This window comes from Leptinotarsa decemlineata, unplaced genomic scaffold (assembly GCF_025532065.1).
Source record: "Leptinotarsa decemlineata unplaced genomic scaffold, Ldec_3_MD MMD2_tig00026314_RagTag_RagTag, whole genome shotgun sequence".
Classification (NCBI taxonomy): domain Eukaryota; kingdom Metazoa; phylum Arthropoda; class Insecta; order Coleoptera; family Chrysomelidae; genus Leptinotarsa; species Leptinotarsa decemlineata.
This window is the reverse complement of record NW_027412684.1, coordinates 9,303,724-9,322,565: the sequence shown is the minus strand read 5'-3', so window position 1 is coordinate 9,322,565 and position 18,842 is coordinate 9,303,724. Positions and strand designations below refer to the sequence as shown.

The 18,842-nt window shown below is 37.5% G+C and overlaps 1 protein-coding gene across 3 annotated transcripts in view; it reads right to left on the bottom strand.

Moving 5' to 3' along the window:
- The window catches only part of LOC111506098 (dynein axonemal heavy chain 1), a 290,072-nt gene that overhangs the window by 124,799 nt on the left and 146,431 nt on the right, over positions 1–18,842 (bottom strand). For all 3 annotated transcript variants that reach the window (XM_074181742.1, XM_074181740.1, XM_074181741.1), the window contains exons 27-30: positions 16,647–16,965; positions 10,286–10,499; positions 7,356–7,518; positions 599–717 (exon numbers count right to left, since the gene is read on the bottom strand). In XM_074181742.1, the coding sequence (XP_074037843.1) occupies positions 599–717; positions 7,356–7,518; positions 10,286–10,499; positions 16,647–16,965 (815 nt within the window). The remainder of the gene's footprint in view (positions 1–598; positions 718–7,355; positions 7,519–10,285; positions 10,500–16,646; positions 16,966–18,842) is intronic.

The following is an 18,842-nucleotide window of genomic DNA, read 5'->3' as shown; positions in this document are numbered from 1 at the left end:
GAATGAATGAATGAAGGTACACAATTTGAATTTATGTAAGGATGATAAATCTAATGTTTTTTTTGGTTTAAACAAGATGAATGTAGGCTCTTGTAGTTGTACTTGAATAAATACCTTATAATTTTGTTTTGTGAAGTTTTTTAATTGGTTTCAATGAGGAATTTGTTGCCATTCCCCATACTGATATAAGCTTTTTAATTTAGGAATATACTATTGGAAAATAATTCAATTTGAGGTATTTTACTGGTACATTTCTTTTTTTGAATTAAATTCCAATTATGGGAGATATTTTTTTCTTAATGTTTCAATAAGTAAAATATAATATTTGTTCTCTTGATCAATATTATAATTCCAATAAATATTTCCTGGGGGATATTCAATTTAAAATTCAACGATTTCCATCACTTGAAACTCCTTGAAACTATCTCAAAAATGCTTCGCCTAAAGATTTATAGTGAAAACCTCTCAACCCAACCCCCATAATCAAACTGAAGTTGTCTGAATCAAGATGTATCCTAAAATTTAATAAACAAGAGCGACAAAGTTTCCCAATCACATTTTCTCTTCTGTACCCTCGAACTTGTCATAAACATCTCACCTGAATATTTCATATCGACTGTTATTTTGTATTCCTCGATATTTTCCATCCAACTTCTCCACGTGGGAGGGTGGGGTTCATTGTCGTCTGTCAGATCGGTGAATCCACCATCGTGCAATCTGGGAAATAAAATAGATGCGATAAATCAAAATCAAGGCATCTCATGTCGGCCAAATATCACCATTTTGCCGAATCACCATTGAGAAAATGCTACGAGTGAGATTGAAAAAGTTTCAGAAAAAAATCATCTCATCACATAAATAGTCACAAAATAGTTTATCGTTGAGGAAAAAAATTAAATAGGGGAGCAAATGCATATTAAGGCGCTTATCCATATAAACCAATGGTCCATTGCGTAGGTAACACTGTACCATGGAAGTAGAAACTAAGGGATTAAGCACTCAAATCGCCGAGCGACGACTGAAGTATGGTAAACTTATGGTATTATAAATCGAAGCATATTAGTTGCCATTCAGTATTCGTACAGTTCACTTATTTCGAAAACAAAATGGTTCCGTGTTTTGTTTCAGTGTGTTTTAATAATAGCACAAACAAAAATAAAGTGTTTTTGGTGTGACATTTCATAGGTAGGTTAAAATATCGCATGTTTACGTTCGAGATTATGAAAAGTTACAGAATAGTATGGACCGTACTTGTTTGAAGTTATAATTTTTCTGATCATTTTACGCTTAAGGAAGCTATTGTATAGCGGAACACGTGTCGCGGTTTTTGTAGAACCCTTTATTGTGAAAATCATACAATAAACTGTATTAATTGGTTGAAATATGGATTTTCATCAAGTATCGCCAGTTCTATTCAATTATCGATATTTTCAAACTGATACAATCTACTCTGCTTTTCCGTTAATCAGCTGTCGCCCCCATACGAACGACAACTCTCAGAAGTTGAGAAACTTGTGCGAGCTAAGGACTAACGAGGTCTTACCTTTTAACGTGTGATTCCTAACGTTTCCTAACAATAAACTAATACAATGAAACTGGTTTTAAACTAATAAAACTAATAAAATGAAACTGGTTTTAAACTAATACAATAAACTGATACAATAAATAAATTGATGGATGTAGCCGTTACTACGTGGTAGGAGATCATAATGAAAAGAGAAATTAAAATTTCTATGTTTTTTACCACTTTTAATTGTAACTAACGTGACTGCAGTTTCGTCCTATATGGACATTCTCAAACTAATACAATAAACTAACAATGATTCATTACATTCGCCAATATATACAGGTACTTTCAGGTACTTGATTGAGTACCTGAATTTACAGTTCATAATGCGGATGTGTCAATTTAAAAACCGGAGAGTAAATTAAATCGATTTGATCGTTTAACAGGTTGCACCCGCAATGTGTATGCTTGTAAATTTCCAAGGATTCTAAATAATTCAGTATGCAACCCTTCCTTGCATAGTGCAGAATTCTCTAAACGATACGGAAATTCTGCACTATGCAAGAAAGGGTTGCAAACTCAATTATTCAGAATCCTTGGAAATTTACAAGCATAAACATATATTGGCGAATGTAATGAATCATTGTTAGTTTATGGTATTAGTTTGAGAATGTCCATATAGGACGAAACTGCAGTAACGTTAGTTACAATTAAAAGTGGTAAAAAACATAGAAATTTTAATTTCTCATTTCATAATACAATAAAACTGGTTTTATTGTATTAGTTTGAAAATTTCCATATGGGACGAAACTGCAGTAACGTTAGTTACAATTAAAAGTGGTAAAAAACACAGAAATTTCAATTTCTCATTTCATAATACAATAAAACTGGTTTTATTGTATTAGTTTGAAAATGTCCATATGGGACGAAACTGTAGTAATGATAGTTACGAATAAAAGTGGTAAAAAACATAGAAAGTTTCATTTCTCTTTTTTAATGTTGATTTCCTACTACGTAGTAACGGCTACATCAATCAATTAATCATCAGGAGATCACGAATACTAAAATCTACAATATGTTACTGTTTTTATATATATGTGGACCAACCTACATCCACCGCTGTTCTATGAACAGCGACAAAGGTACTTTTTCGAACAGTCTTTTGTTTGATCTTATACGTATTAAAACCAGATAGAAACCAGGTACAATTGAAAAATGTGAAGGATACTTATTAACATATGAATAAAGTGAAATACATACAACAATAAACATAAACAAAACAGGAATAATAGTGGATTGAGGTTGGTCCACATTCATATAAAAACATCAAGAGACTGTAGATTTCAGTTTTATAATCTATTTCAAGAATGAGGTAGAGCAGTACCACTTCTACGGAAATATCCACCAGAAAAAAAATGTAGGAATCGCACTCTCATCTGGCTAGATGGAATGGAATATGTGGGAGAACTTTTCTTCGACTTATCGAAAGCATTTGATATTGTATTGTCTTCTCTTGGTTTTCCTGAAAATTTCTTGACATGGTTGATGTCATACATGCGCTTCAGAAAGATATCAGTTCAAATGGGAGAGCATAAATCTGAATATTATGAGATGGACATGGGAGTTCCTCAGGGGTCTACTCTGAGTCTGCTTATTTTATCTTTATTTAAAAACGATTTACCTGACCATATCAGTTCAGATTCTGCAATTGGCAACTGATTCAGATAGCCCTGAACCTGAAGACATAGAAAAAATATTGCACAACTCAGCAGAGGAATTCATAAATTGGCGTGAAATAAATTTCCTGATAGTGAATGCAGAGAAAACAGTTTGAAGGATATCCCTAGCAGAAAGCTGTATTTAGACTCGAGACCAGTTCCCAATACAACCCTATTACCCAGGTAAAAGTGATTACTTATTCATTGCCATTTTAACGGATAAGTATTGGTCTAGTTAGAAAATTGATTCTTTTCTTTCGATTTCCAGGCAATGGTGGTAACGATTCTCTTCACTTTTTGCTTTGAATATGACAGATGTGACCGTCTATCTTTCACTGATGATCAAAGACTTTTCACACAGCATAATCAACAAATTTTGTATACCGATATGACTCAACAAACTGATCATTTCACAAATTCATTATTATTTTATTTTGCAAGTAAGGTAGTTTGAGTCCTAAAGATTGACACAGAGTATTCGTTTCAATTATCGAACAACTCTCACTCGTATATCTTCACTTATTTGCAAATGAAAATATATGAGACCCTCGCTTTTCCCATATAGGAAACTAGTGAGTTTGAACAATCTATCTCAATAACGCAGTATTTCATTTTTATCCGTAGGATCATTTAATGAATAGTCCATCAGTGGGACTGATAATACTCAATGTATTGCTCCAGTTTACGAAAAATTATTAGATTTATTAGAAAATTTATGATGGATTGCTTCAACCAATAGAAACGCACTAATGTTTGTATTGGACCGAAAGGTGAATCCATCGGATCAATCGCTGGGCCCATCGATTTAGGAACTCGACTAAGAACGTTAACTCAACATTGATTCAACAAGAAACATTGGCTGTTTGTAATAGGAAAATACAAAATCAAAATCTGTTTGGAAAATATATTATATTATTTGAGGAGTTCTGTCCGTTTTGATGTCATGTGTTTTTGTAGCTTCATATCTCAGGTAATATTCATTCTACTGTGTCGTGGGCACGACAGGAGTAAAGGTTATCGCATTGCCGACTCTTTAGTCAAGAAAGCGGCTGGACTAAGAATTTCAGGACCCAGTGGCATCTACGGCCTGATGACTTCGACAATTACGGAACTAGCCAAATGTTACACCCATGTTCAATCCTTAAAGAGATGGGATGGAATCAAAGGATGCAATCTTGCCAGGATCACCTTGGGCGACCCTGGAAAGCTGGCGCCAAAGAAATATCTGGCGATGACCAGGAAAAACCTATGCTTAACAGTAGGATTTCTGACTGGCCACTGTCAACTAAGGCAACACATCCATAATATGGGGCTAGTGGACACACCTCTATGCAGGATGTGTGAACAGGAAAATGAGACTGTCAGGCATGTCCAATGCGAGTGTCCGGAGTCAATAAGAGAGTGTGTGTTCGGCGAGTCTTGGCCTACACCTGCCGATATAAAAGAGATGTCTCCCAGTGACCTGTTCACCTTCGTGGAAAGGACAGGATGGACGATGACCCAGGAGGACAACTCCTCGGGAGGATGTACAATGGGTCACGTGTGGCCTAAGTGTTGTGGGCTTACGCACACCCTCCCTACTCTACAGATACAGAGATACTGTGTCGGTGTGCATAATGATTGATAGAGAATTTCATACTCTAAACATTGATCCTGTACATTTTTTTTTCAAACTTGAATATTTCGCTATATGATGTTAGCGATTTTCCATCAATTTTCTACACGAATTCAAATTGAACCAAAGAGCTGCCGAAACAGCGTGAAAAATCAACCAGGTATTTGGTAATGATAGTGTTAATGAACGCACTGTTCGACGTAGGTCGGAATGGTCGACCAATCCAGGATGTGAAATTGAGGACCCTGGTGGAGACTGGCTCATCACATATGGTGTGTGGGATGGCGGAAGAACTAGTCGTCGATCGTCATATCGACAACTAGTTGTAATTGTCATGCTAATTGTCATTGTAATAGTAATTGTCACGTTTTGAGGACTGTGCAACCAAAACGATCCTCTTGTGGATCGGATAATCACGTGTGATGAAAAGTGGATCCTATACAACAGGAGACGTTCATGACAGTGGTTGGACACGCAGGTACCTACCTCAAAGGCGGAAACGCACCACGAAAAACATAGTTACTGTATAGTGGTCACCAACTGGTGTGATTCACTATGACTTTCTGCGACCGGGCCAAACCATCACAGCAGAGTCTATTGTGAGAAAATCGACGAAATATACTGAAAATTACATCAGCAGCAGCCGACTCTGTTCAACAGAAGAGGTCCGATCCTGTTCCAGGACAACGCTCGTCCGAAAATTGAACGAATTGAGCGTCAAAGTTCTGCCTCACTCTACATACTCCCCATACCTCTCACCAACCGACTAACATCTTTTCAAGCACGTCGATAACTTTCTCACTACTAAAACCTTCGCTAATTTGGACCAGACAAAAACGGTCCAATACAAATATATGCAAAGACGAATTGTTAATAAGACAAAGGCAAGTCAAAAATGTTTATTCAATCTTTTGGATAAAATTACAAAATATTTGTGATAGTGTATTTTGTGTGGGGCCCTGCTATAGGTATATGCCTCTTCAGGGTTAGTGGATTGTGTGTGTGTAATGTGTAATGATGTCTAATATTGTGTTGTATTATGTTGTCATGTGTTCCTCTTGTTTTCCGTTGTACCTTTGGAGTGGTCCGTGTCAATTGCAGTGCTCATTAGAATTTGGGTACAGGTTGTAAGGCCTAAAGGGGTAAATGGCTTCAGATTTTAGCCTCTTCCAGGACGTAGCTGTCCGCTGTCTAATTCCACGGTGGTTATTTCTCTAGGATATCCTGAATCTACTCCGGCGGATCTTCCATTTCTCCCAGGAGTCTTGCTGGGAGAAACGGGAGCTTCTTCCTAGGTATCCTTCTGGGTCCTACACGGGAAGTCCAAGGTGTTGTTAGCGTGTTGATGGCATCGGAGTTATTACTGCTCATCATTCATGTTGCATATCATCCTTGAAGTTCCTTCAGCTCTGTGATTTGTCCACGGAGAAATTCGGTGGAGTTTAGAAGAGTAAAAAGGGCCCTTTGACTTGCCAGGTCATCAGGGATTTTTCTAATATTGAAAATGTTTTGGAGGTTTGGAATCGCTACATAGGTCGAGGTTTGTTGGGGAGTCGTAGTTGGTTCGTGCTCAGGTGAGGAGCTTGGACATGGGTTTGTAAATGGAATCTGAGTCTTTTTTTGATTGCGAGTTTGTCTCGCCATTATGAAAAAAGAATTGTACTACCTTGTGTATTATTGGTTCTGAGATGGTCTTCGTTTTTCTTGGATTGGTAGTAATGCCTGACTTGGGATTGCTGCCTATGAGAACTAATCCGTTGGATTAGTCTCTGCTGCCTCTATGGAAAGAGTTTGATTCGGAGAATCAGGGACTTCTCACTCCGGTAGACAATACGAGGAAATCCTTCGGGTTCAGGTAGTCACTTCACTTAACTTTCACTATGCAAACACGCCTACTCTGGCCGAATACTGGCACAAGAAAGATGTGTTACTATGAAAATACTTCCCTCTATAGATATTTTTGGAAAATTTTGAAATGGTTCATTATAAATATTACAGTAAATTAGAAAAATATTATACGACCCAAAATGTCACACGAAAAAACTGGAGTGCCTATTTGCTGACCTCAACAAGTTCCATGGGATGGATGATTAGGTACTTTTAGTTTTCAGTTTATAGAAAATAATCGAATAATGTGAAACAGAAATCAATTCTCAGTCTCAAAAATGGCTGTAGATGTGGAAAAATAAGCGACATTTCAGTTTATTCTTAAATGTATTCACAAACTCAGTAGTTCAGGAAATATTTCTGGAAATTCAAAAACATCGGAAGCATTTTCTATACATGTCAGAATATAACCACTCAGCTGGTTGGGAGGAGTCGGATTTGAACCAATGACCAATGTGGTGAGTAGTCAATGACGGTAACCAACCCATCGATATCGTATTCTAACAGAAAGTAATATTAGAACTTCTATTACATCTTGATGCTAAATAAAATGTCTCTCTTCTTCTACAATACCCCGTTCACCTTGGCATATGTGAATTAGATAGTTGTCATATTTTTCTTGACTTACCTGTAGTCGTAAACCAAGCCATCAACAGGAGGTATAGGTCTATGGTCTCCTGCCATCATTTTTTCTCTCAACCATCTATCAAAAATTATTCTTCCGTCATTATCACAAGTACAACCGATGCTCCAGATGAGGGAGAAGATGACCCAAGGAACTAGTAGCCCCTCTATAAAATAAATAGAAGTTGAAAAGGTGAATGTCAGAAATAGTTCAATGTTACTTCAAAATTGCACATTACACAACCAAATGAAGGGGAGGTTTGAGATGTAGTTACTTCTGATAGAAATAACAGTACGATCCTAAGATAACGGAAAAATATTCAATTTACATCTCGTGACAAAAAGTCGTAATTTGATTAACGAATTGAGTGTTTTTTCTCATAATACTATCCGTATCTGGTACTTAATAAGTGTCTTACGGCGAAACATCAAGATTTCTACCAGGGAGGATGGCAGTGTTTCATGTAAATGAAATTGGCTTCTTGCATTAATTATATTGTGTAGGAATCCTGTGTAAGTTTCGTTTCTGACATGGTTGTGGACGGACGTGCCGATAACGACCGTCCACAAGGAACGTAAGCGGACGCCATTGTTGGGAATGGAACTCAGTTCATGTTGTGAATGTCCGCCGTTATGTAACGTATATGCAATAATTAAAAAATAGTGTTAATAGTCCGCCGTTATATAACGTGCATGCAATAATTAAAAAAAATGTTAATAAACATCGTTTGAGTGATAAATAAATAGTGCTCCCATTCACGCCGGTTGGAGGCCGGGGTGGACCGGAAGCCCACGTGGGAGTAGGATAGTAACGGATAATCTTTTAATGAAGAAGACGTTAATTTTATATGTATGTATATGTTCGCCGCAGAAAGATGTGCCTATCAAATATTAATAATTTGGAAGAAAAAAAAATGGGGTGCAGTATTGCGTGAAGCAATACTTCTGCACTCCCCGGACAAAGTTTTTATTACAGTTTCATTATAGTTTTTACTATAATAAAAAGAGTACTGGTCATAATAGCGCCGTCTGCTAGATGGGACCAAAGTTAAGCGGAAAAAGAAGAAGAAGAATTCTGTCAATTACATCTGATTCAATTCCATTATCTACACTACTTTATTTAGAGTTAGTTAATTTTTGAAATTCATGATTTCCTTCTTTTCTTTGAAAGATTCCCACATTGTTTGTATCAAGATGGAGAAGTAAAAAACCAAAACCTTTCTCTCCCATGAATCATTCAAGTAACACTTCATTATGAAATTTTTTCAAGGACAAAACACAAGAATTACAGAAAAATACTGAAGTCGTTCTGAGAGCGGTGCCTGTGCGAAAGTAGTGATTCACATTGGATTTGGATCGCTGGAGATTGGATCCATTTGGAAAAACGTTCAGAGGAAGTTTATTCCACGTAAACGCAGTTCTCCAAATGAAAGAGTTCTTGAACAGTGAAGTTCGAGGTGTACTGAGTTGAAGCTCAAAACAATGAGCAGCCACACTCCATCGCATATTTCTGATATGTACCGCTCTTAATGGAATCGAATGTGACAAGACACTTGAACATTTCCTGTGAAAGTATTTATAGAAGAGAAACAAATCTCCAACCTTTCTTCGATGTTTCAGACTGTCAAGGTTGCAAGTGTTGTTCACATCTCCAATCAGGCGAATGGCTTTTCTCTGAATGAGAACGCGGACGCATTACTCATATATTGTGATAAAATCTGCAGGACGTGTAGGAAGTTCAACAAAAGGTACCCGAATCTACGGCAAATGAACATCAAAAACTTTATACGAATTCAGAACAATTTCAATTCATTTGGATCAAATTTGAAACGATCAAGAGAATTGCCTTGACCCGTAACTTCTGTAGACGATCAAATTAATGTCTTACTTTTTTTACGGTTAGAAATGCTGAAGAAGATTTGTATATAAAATATTCATCGTTTAAAGAATATCGCAAAAACATAAAATGCATGTTCATAAATTCACCAAAATCCAAGCAATGAAGCCTCAAGATCCTCAACAGAGAATTTAATTTTATGAAATGTTGTTGATATGCATTCAAAAAGATCCATTTTTTGAAGTACATCATTTGAAGTGATGAATCGAAATTTTCGAGAGAAGGAATTTTCAATAGAAAAAAATTGTCATTATTGGACTAGTGGAAATCCCTACGTCACAAAAGAGGCCGGATTTCAAGAAATATTCAGTTTTGATGTCTTCTGCATGGTGAAGGACAAAAAGTTGAGGCACGCGATATACGAGAAATTATTAATATCCAGAAGCTACCTGAATATTTGAGTACACTGTAGAGAGCTTCGTCGATAATCTGCCACTCGAAAAATATCGAAAATGTTGGTATCAACTAGGTGGAGCTCCTGCACATTGTACAAGAGAAGTGAGCGCAGAACTCAGACATTTTGACGATCGGTGGTTAAGGAAGGTGCTTGGGACCATGGAATTGGCCACCGAGGTCACCCGATTTCAATCCTTAGATTTTTATCTGTGGGAATGTTAAAAAAAGTTTACAGAACACCCGTGGGTTGCAGATATTTTTTAAATTGATTTACTTTCTCCATTATAACTTCTCAGTATTTTTCAATACTTCATTTAAATATTTATTTTCTAATAGATTTGAAATATGTCAACATTTTTCAAGGCAATGAAAGTTCGAATATCTTGTCATTGACCAATGGACACTATCAACTTTTCAACAAAAGTATGATACAAACTGAAAAGTTTTCATTGATTTTATTCCAGAAACAATCGAGATATCATTATAATAAAAATACTTTTTTCATATTCGAAAAACTAGAAAAACAACGTTTCATAATAATTTTATTCTTGAATAAAACAGGAGTGGAGGAGGATCAACGAATTCGTTTTGGAATCCGTAAAGACTATAATCTATTCGAACATCAACTCATCTCTACTTACTCATCAAGGCGAGGAATTGCGGGGCAGGCGGCGGTTTGTTATCCCTGCCAGCCAAAGGACCCAGCCGAAAATCCATCAGACGAAGGAAAGTCATTAACAATGCCGAATCGACGGATGTCAATATCTCCTTCAAATTATTTCGCACCATCTCAATCGCTGGTAAAACGTAGTAATGGAATAATTCTCGAAGGGTCTCTGCGAACTGTTTCGCTAACTGGAAAAAATTAGATTCCTTGAGATAGTTCAGGAAATTTCATAATTCCAGGAAGAAGAAGTGAATACTAAAATTCATTTCGATAATGTAAGAAAACATACATGTTTGTAGGACAAACGGGAGGATGGTGACGTACTCCATCTTGATTTTATTCAGGTTGAAGCCTGGCTCCCTTCACCTTTGATCTGATGAGGGTGGTGAATAATTGATTGTAAACAATGAACAATCAAATTGTATCTTCAGGAGATGAAATACACCAGCTATTGAAGTTGATCTTCACGGTGGATGGCACATTAAACGTTTCTAGGGAACACTTTGAACACTTTGAAAATTCAATGGAAGCATATTCGCACCAACTGACAAAATTTTAGAGAATGCGGTGTTGCCACTTCTATTAGAAAGTAGTAGCAACTTTGATTTTCCAAAAGGGACACCCTATATACAGTGTGACCCATTTAAGATGGAAGCACCCTTATAAAACTTACATTTTTCAACCGATTGGAATGTTTTTTTTTGTTAGGTAGATATTCAAAAAGTCTATTAGGACACCAAATATCATGAATAAATCTCAATTTCCAGGGCCAACTAATCTTATTTTTCAAGGCCAAAAATCTAAAAAAATTACTAGCGATTTTTTTAGAAAAACTCTGACTACACCACTGGATTTGTGACATTTTCAAATGGGTAACATGTAAATGACGTTGAAATGCGTCAATCAATAAAAAAGTTATAAAGGAATGAAATTTGAAAAATATGCCGTTTAATCAACCCACCAATTCATGTTCAGGAATTTTATGAAAATTCTGAATACACCACTGGATTCAGGATGTCTTGAAATATCACTGGTCACAGTTTCATCGAAATCTGTTCAGTAATAAAAAAGTTATAAGGGACTTACAGTTTCTCATCTATTTATTTGCGCATGAATTGTCATTTTGTTAAATTGTCATTTTGTTACGCACCATTAGTGAACTGAATAATTTGTGTTTCAAAATAAAAACAGATAATGGCTCAATTGTCAATTCAAGAAAAAATCGAAATTATACGTCTTTCCGGTAATGATTACCGGAGTGAAAGAGAAGTAACTAGAATATTCATTGAAAGACACCCAAATCGTCCAGCCATAAGTAACAGCACGGTGCATAAAATAAACCAAGTTTTCAATCGGACTGGAGCAGTAACCACATATATTTTAAAGAACAATATACGAAGAAGGAACGAAAATAACCAGACTATATTAGATTACTTCAGAAATAATCCAAATAGTAGTTTGAGGGATGCCAGCTTAGATTTAAACTTACCTAGGGAGAATGTTAGGCGATGTCTGAAGAAAAATAAATTGAGGCCATTTAAACCAAAGTTTTTACATACTCTGGAACTAGGTGATCAAGAAAAACGATTGGAATTCTGCTTATGGGCCCAGGGCGAGTATCTAAATGACAGGCAATTTTTAAAGAAAATTTTATTTAGTGATGAAGCTAGTTTCACAACAAATGGAGTGGTTTCATCACAAAATATTCGCTATTGGGCCACTGAAAATCCTAACTGGGTGATAAACTGTAGAAGGCAGTATTCAGAAAAAGTGAACGTTTGGTGTGGAATATTGAATGAAAGGATAATTGGACCATTCTTTTTCGACGGCAACATGAATGGCGCAATTTTCCTACAATTTTTAAGGAATGAATTTTCGGACGCAATAGATGAACTTCCCCTTGCAGAAAAAAGAAATTTATATTTTCAGTTAGATGGTTGTTCCATACATAATGCGGGAATTGTGAAGAGTTGGCTGAATCAAAATTACGCTAATCGTTGGATAGGAAGGGGGAGTACATTAATTGGATGGCCACCAAGATCGCCTGACCTTACTTCACTCGATTTTTCCTTTGGGATTATGTTACACAAAAGGTTTACAAATCACGACCAAGAAATCGAGTGGAACTGTGCACCAGAATTCAGCAAGCTTGCGATGCAATTACTCCACAACAATTGAGGAATACTTTAAAAAATATTCGTAAGCGATATGATAAATGCATTGAATTGGATGGAAGTTTGGTGGAGGCCACCAGAAAATGAATTGCACTCATTTATTTTTCAATTCGGTATCTTCTTGGTTTCTATTTTTACATCGATTGTGAATAAAAGATTGTTTTCCGCTAGTTTGTAGCAATTAGAAAAATGTACTTACAGTTAGTTTGTTGTAGATTCATTTGAAATTATTGACACTAAAGTTTGTTGTGATAAACTGATTGATTGATATGGTTCGACATACATTATGAAAGGAAATTGAATAAACGTTTCATGAATTTTATTTGAATAAATAATATTTTGTTGAATATTGCCCCTAATCCACTGGTGTAGTAAGAACGTTGCTAAAATTCCATTGAACAACATATTTTTCAAATTTTATTCCTTTATAACTTTTTTATTACCGAACCGATTTCGATGAAACTGTGACCAGTAATATTTCAAGACATCCTGAATCCAGTGGAGTATACAGAATTTTCATAAAATTCCTGAACATGAATTGGTGGGTTGATTAAACGGCATATTTTTCAAATTCCTTTATAACTTTTTTATTGATTGACGCATTTCAACGTAATTTACATGTTACCCATTTGAAAATGTCACTAATCCAGTGGTGTAGTCAGAGTTTTTCTAAAAAAATCGCTAGTAATTTTTTTAGATTTTTGACCTTGAAAAATAAGATTAGTTGGCCCTGGAAATTGAGATTTATTCATGATATTTGGTGTCCTAATAGACTTTTTGAATATCTACCTAACAAAAAAAAATCATTCCAATCGGTTAAAAAAAGTAAGTTTTATAAGGGTGCTTCCATCTTAAATGGGTCACACTGTATAATATTATTTTTGGAATCTACAATTGTACAACTTTTTCCGATATTTTCCCATATCTATCTGTTACCGTTTTCGAAATATGGAACAATTTCTATTGTTTTTTTCGGAAATGACCAAAATGCTGATATTTTTGGGTTAAGGAGTACTATGGTACCTGGCCATACTGACCTGGAAGATAATGAGGCTGCTGACTCCCTTGCAAAGAAAGGTGCTGCAAGCAGCTTCATCGGACCAGAACCTGACATTGGCATCGCTTTAGGCTGTGCCAAACAAACATTGAACACCTGGATGGCTAGAAGATTTATTGACTTCTGGCAGAATCTACTAGGATTGGCTCACTACAAGGCGTTTATTCATCCTTCGAAACTTGACACTAAATAGTTGTTGGACTACAGTAGGGATGAACTATGATGTCTAACAGGCCTTCTTACAGGTCACTGTCATTTGAATCATCATATGCAGAAACTCGGACTGTCGGAAGGCAGTGTGTGTCGCCTCTGTTTGGAAAATGACGAAACAGCAGAGCATATACTTTGTGCTTGCTCCGCTGGGGACTGAATCAGGTTTCTAGATTTAGGCACAGCCGTAAACTCTATTTTTTTTGTCCACCATAGTGTGCGCTGGTCAGGCCCTATCACCCGAAGCCCCGATACATTCGGGAGGGCGCGCCAGCATTATCAACCAATGACCACTCCCCACATCGTGAAGTAAGTGATCATTGAGTCCGTGAATCATGTGCCCTGCGCAAGCGCAGTGAGCCAAGAATGATAGCCTTCTGCATCCGTATGACTAATATTCCTGCCTTGGTGCGGCAAGCCGGTATGATTTTGAGATTCGAGAGTAGAGAGGGCATCATTCCACCAAGGACTCCAATAATCAGAACAACCATCTTGACAAAGTGGTCTGGAGAGAGTCCGCGGTGTTCGAAGAGAAAATCTCGATATTTTATCCGTGTCTCCTTCTCTTTTCGGACGATATTCGTCTCGCCAGGAGCTGAAAACTCCATAACAAATATCGTCTCGCTCTGATGGTCGAGAAGGACTACATCAGGCTTATTAGCTTGTATGAGCCTGAGGGTGGTGAACGAGTAGACCCAATAAATTCAGCACTTCTCGTTCCCAACAACGGATTCAATATCCCCCGAAGCGTAGGGCAACACCGGTGTCTCGTCAATACCGTAAGAGTGCCGTAGATGGTAATATAGCACTCCTAGGGCTGCGTTATATTGATGGATATAGGCCGAGACCGCATATGCTAGACATGCTGATAGCAAGTGCATTAGGGTCTCGAGCGCTTCGCGACAGGCCCTGCAGCTTGTGTCAGGAACCTCTATACCCATCACGCGACTGCGATAGACTAAGGTGTTGAAGACACTATCCTGGCAAACCATGATGAACCCCACAGTTTCCGACTTCAGCTCCTGAGGAAAGCGAAAGTCAGGCGCTTTGATAAGCCGAGATCTTCAATGTAATTGAAGAAGACACCATGCATTGGCTTATCCTTGTGTTTCCGCAGAAGTCAGGTGCTAGGTTGCTAAACGGGTTCCAACTTGGTGACAGAGTTGTGGTCAACTCGTTGAGTGTCGAAAACTGAATTGAATTCATCAGCTGCTCAGGCAGCTGCCCTGAAGAGGAATGCTACAATTCCTGCTCTCTCATGGTCACGGACCATGCAGAGAAGGGGAGCCGAACTCCTAATGACTTTACAGGCTATATCCAGTACCATTCTGTCATGTAAACACTCCAAACTCAAAAGTCCACAGCCTCCCTGTTGTCGGGGGAAGTATAACCGTGGGACGGACGATTTGAGATGCAAACTCCTATAAACATGCATCAGTTTTCGGGTCTTTACGTCGAGTTGATACAGATCCTCCCGAGTCCACTTCACTACTCTAAACGAGTAGAGTAAGATTAAAACGGTAAGCATATTTGTTGCAGCAACTTTGTTCTTTCCCGACAGTTCCGATGACCAGACCCGTCGAAGTTTGTGCAGGTACTTGCCGCGAAGAGAGTTCTTCACTGCTGTTACGTCTCTCCGGCATCCAGATGGTATAGCATGCTTCCATCTATGAGCTGCACATCCTCTCCGTAGTCCCCGCATCGTCCTCTTTTGAGATGGACCATTGCACATTAGTCTATCCCGAATTTCATACCGATAGCATGCGTGTACTCTTCCACCACCCTCAACCCTCAAGGACTTTATGCCCTCTCCATAGGCATAAAGTTTAAGATCATCCATATAAAACAAATGGGAGACCTTGTGCCTCCAGTTTCCGGGGGTGCCACAGTTATACCCTCGAGTATTTCTGAGCGCAACGGATAATAGTAATAGTGAGATGCAGAAGAGAAGGAAACTGAGGGAATCGCCCTGAAGTACACCCCTTCTGAAAATGACCCACCCTGGACTCTGGCTTGACCAGATGTTATGGTGAAGCGGGTTCGCCAGAGTGGTATCAGTTGTTCAATGCATCTCACTATTTTGTTGGGTACCGCAAGGCATCTGAGCAAATGCAAAATGAGCTCATGCGATATTGTATCAAATGCCTTACGGTAATCGATCCAGGCCATAGAGAGGTTGCGCTTATATTGTATAGTGTCCTGCGTTACACATCTATCGATGAGCAGATTCTCTTTACATCCAGCGACTCCTCTCTTCGACCCTCTCTGCTCATATATCCGTTCGAACACTCGGTCAACTGCGGTGAGTATTCGTGTGTATAAGATGCTTGTATACAACTTATAACACGAATTCAAGCATGTTATCGGCCTGTAGTTCTTAGGAATCGACAAATCTCCGCTTTGGGGATAAGAACGGTTCGCCCCTCGACAAACCAATCCGGAATCGGCTGCTCTCCGTCCAGCTATGAGTTTAAAACTCTGGCCATCTGGACCTGAAGCAGCAAAGTTCTTGGAACCCTTGGGCCCTTCGAATGCCATCCGGGGTTATCGGGTTGCGCAGTTCATTGAGCTCAGGCTGTCGAAACTCTTTGTTGAGAGCTTCGAACTGCGTTAGGGCTGGAGTGTCTAAGTTGAGTGGCTGTGGGTGTTCATAGATATCTTTACAGAAGGATTCCACCTGATCAGCGGTCGGCGGATTATCCACAACACGTGGAGGCTCTTGGAATAAGCGAGAAGGTTTCTCGCTTATTCCAAGAGCCACCACGTTTATTATTATTATCACTTTTGTCATTATTGAGTAACAGGAACAGTAGTATTAATGATAAATTTGTCGATAGGCTTTACGAAAGCTAAAGTGGGATGATTCCCATGCACAAAATTTCGAGAATACTCACCTCTGGTAACCGTTTCATCCAACAGTTGATGAAAGGATCCAATCCCAATACCCCCGGTTCGAGGTAGACCATTCCGCATCTGGACACCGTTGCCGGAGAGGCCACCGCCAAATCTGCTACTTCGAACATCATCGTCATCGTGTCCCGCAACTTGATGATCTCTCCGCTGCTCAGACACAACTTCTTGTTGTCGTCCAAGACGGTGTTCATGTTCTCGATCCAAACCGCGTCGACGGGACCGTCGAAAACGTACCATCGCTTGTCTTTGTTGTCTGCGTTGTTTCCTAATCTGACGAGAGATGGAAGGATGCCGTCAGTCCTGAAAGGAAGGAACACATTTTCAAGAAATATAGTAAGTCAATGGAACTTGATTATATAGGGTCTTCCAATAGGGCTTTCCAAACTTTGACAATTAATAACGGCTATCTTGATGAAGCTATATCTGTCAAATTAGTTGCCAGGATTAGTTGCCAGGAATATAAATATGTCTATATTGGCGACATAATTAGTTCAAAAAATATATAAGTGGGGTACCGCAAGAATCCATACTTGGACCTGTTTTTTTTCCAATATATTTCAAATCTTTGGCTACATTAAATTTATTTGGTAAATATTCTCCTAGTGCTGAGTATTTAGGTGTTATTCTACATGAAAATGTATCATATGGAGACAACACATTGAAACAATAAGAAGAAAATAGCTCTCATAGTTGGAATATCATTCGAAATAAGGAATATAATACCCCTAAAACACCTCAAATTGATTTATTTGTCATTAGTATTTTCCAAAATTCAATATCTTATATCAGTATGGGAAATTGCAAAAAACTCCTTATTGAAACAAAATTAAAAAACTTCAGAACAAAATTATAAGGTGTATATTCAAGTTGAACTGTAAGGAGTCAAACCAAAAAACTAATATATTTGTAATTATTACATAAATTCAAATTATGTACCTTCATTCATTTAGCTAAAATAATATCAAACATTCAATTTTTTCTTTCAAAATCATTGGTGACGAACCCAATACAACCATTTGACAAAATATTCGGGCAATCGAAAATTGATGAGATGATGAGAATGAAATCAAAATTTGGGCAATATTTGATTCATTATAAAGGTATCAAGTTTCAATATGTGTGATTGATGACTTGTTTATTTTGTGGTAATTCATAGTCACTTTAATGAAATGAATAACAACACTTTTGCCTAAATACCACTAGTTGATTTTATTTATAGACCGGTTTCGGGTTTGATCCCATTATCAAGTACCTATAGTTTCATACTTGATAATGGGGTCAAACCCATTATCAAGTATGTCATAAGATTGTCATAAAATCCATCAACACAATCTGGAGTGTAGGTAATAGATATTTCTAGAAAAATTATTCAGTTCTATTCTCAGTTTCTGCAAATTGAATCTATGTACACTTTCAATTCTATATATATATAGTTTTGCATTGAGATTTTGAATCTTTGATCTTCTGGATATTTAGGAGGATTATATGGACTTTCTTCGTTGGAATTCTCACTATTCCAGTCCTTTGATGTCTCCGATACTTGTTTTTTTGGTATAATTCACTCGAATCATTGAATGACATTTCGAAAACTTTTGGATGGGCTAACTTGACGTTGACACGCGTATAATTCGGAACGTGCACGACACCAGCGCCACCATGTAAACGCAACAAAAGGGGAGTATGTCAAACAGTGAATGACAAGTGCATAATGTTTTTTGTTATAAAATAAATGAAGTAAATATATAGAAAGACAATAAATATTGTTTTTATAGATATTTGTTAAAACAATTAAAGGGAACATGGATGTGATTATAAAAACTGGTTTTGAGAGCGTAAAACATGAAATAAGTTTCCAGTCTCAAACTATGCTGAAGGGGAAAAATGGTTTTAGCTGAACACGTAAGGAATGTCGAAGAACTAAGAACTAACGGCAATAGTTATTGAATACGAGCAAACATCATTCGTCAAACATCGGTGACCTTAACACCCTATAATACAAGTTTTAAAAACATTCGCACATTTTAGTATTCTACGGTAGTTAAAGTATATCTATTAACGATTTTATCTATTTATTTCAGATAAATAATTCCCGGGTTGTCACCAGAGTAAAGTGCAGCTGCGTTTATAACCAAAGCGGCAAATGCAAACATGTTGCTGCTTTAATATATGTTAAGTGG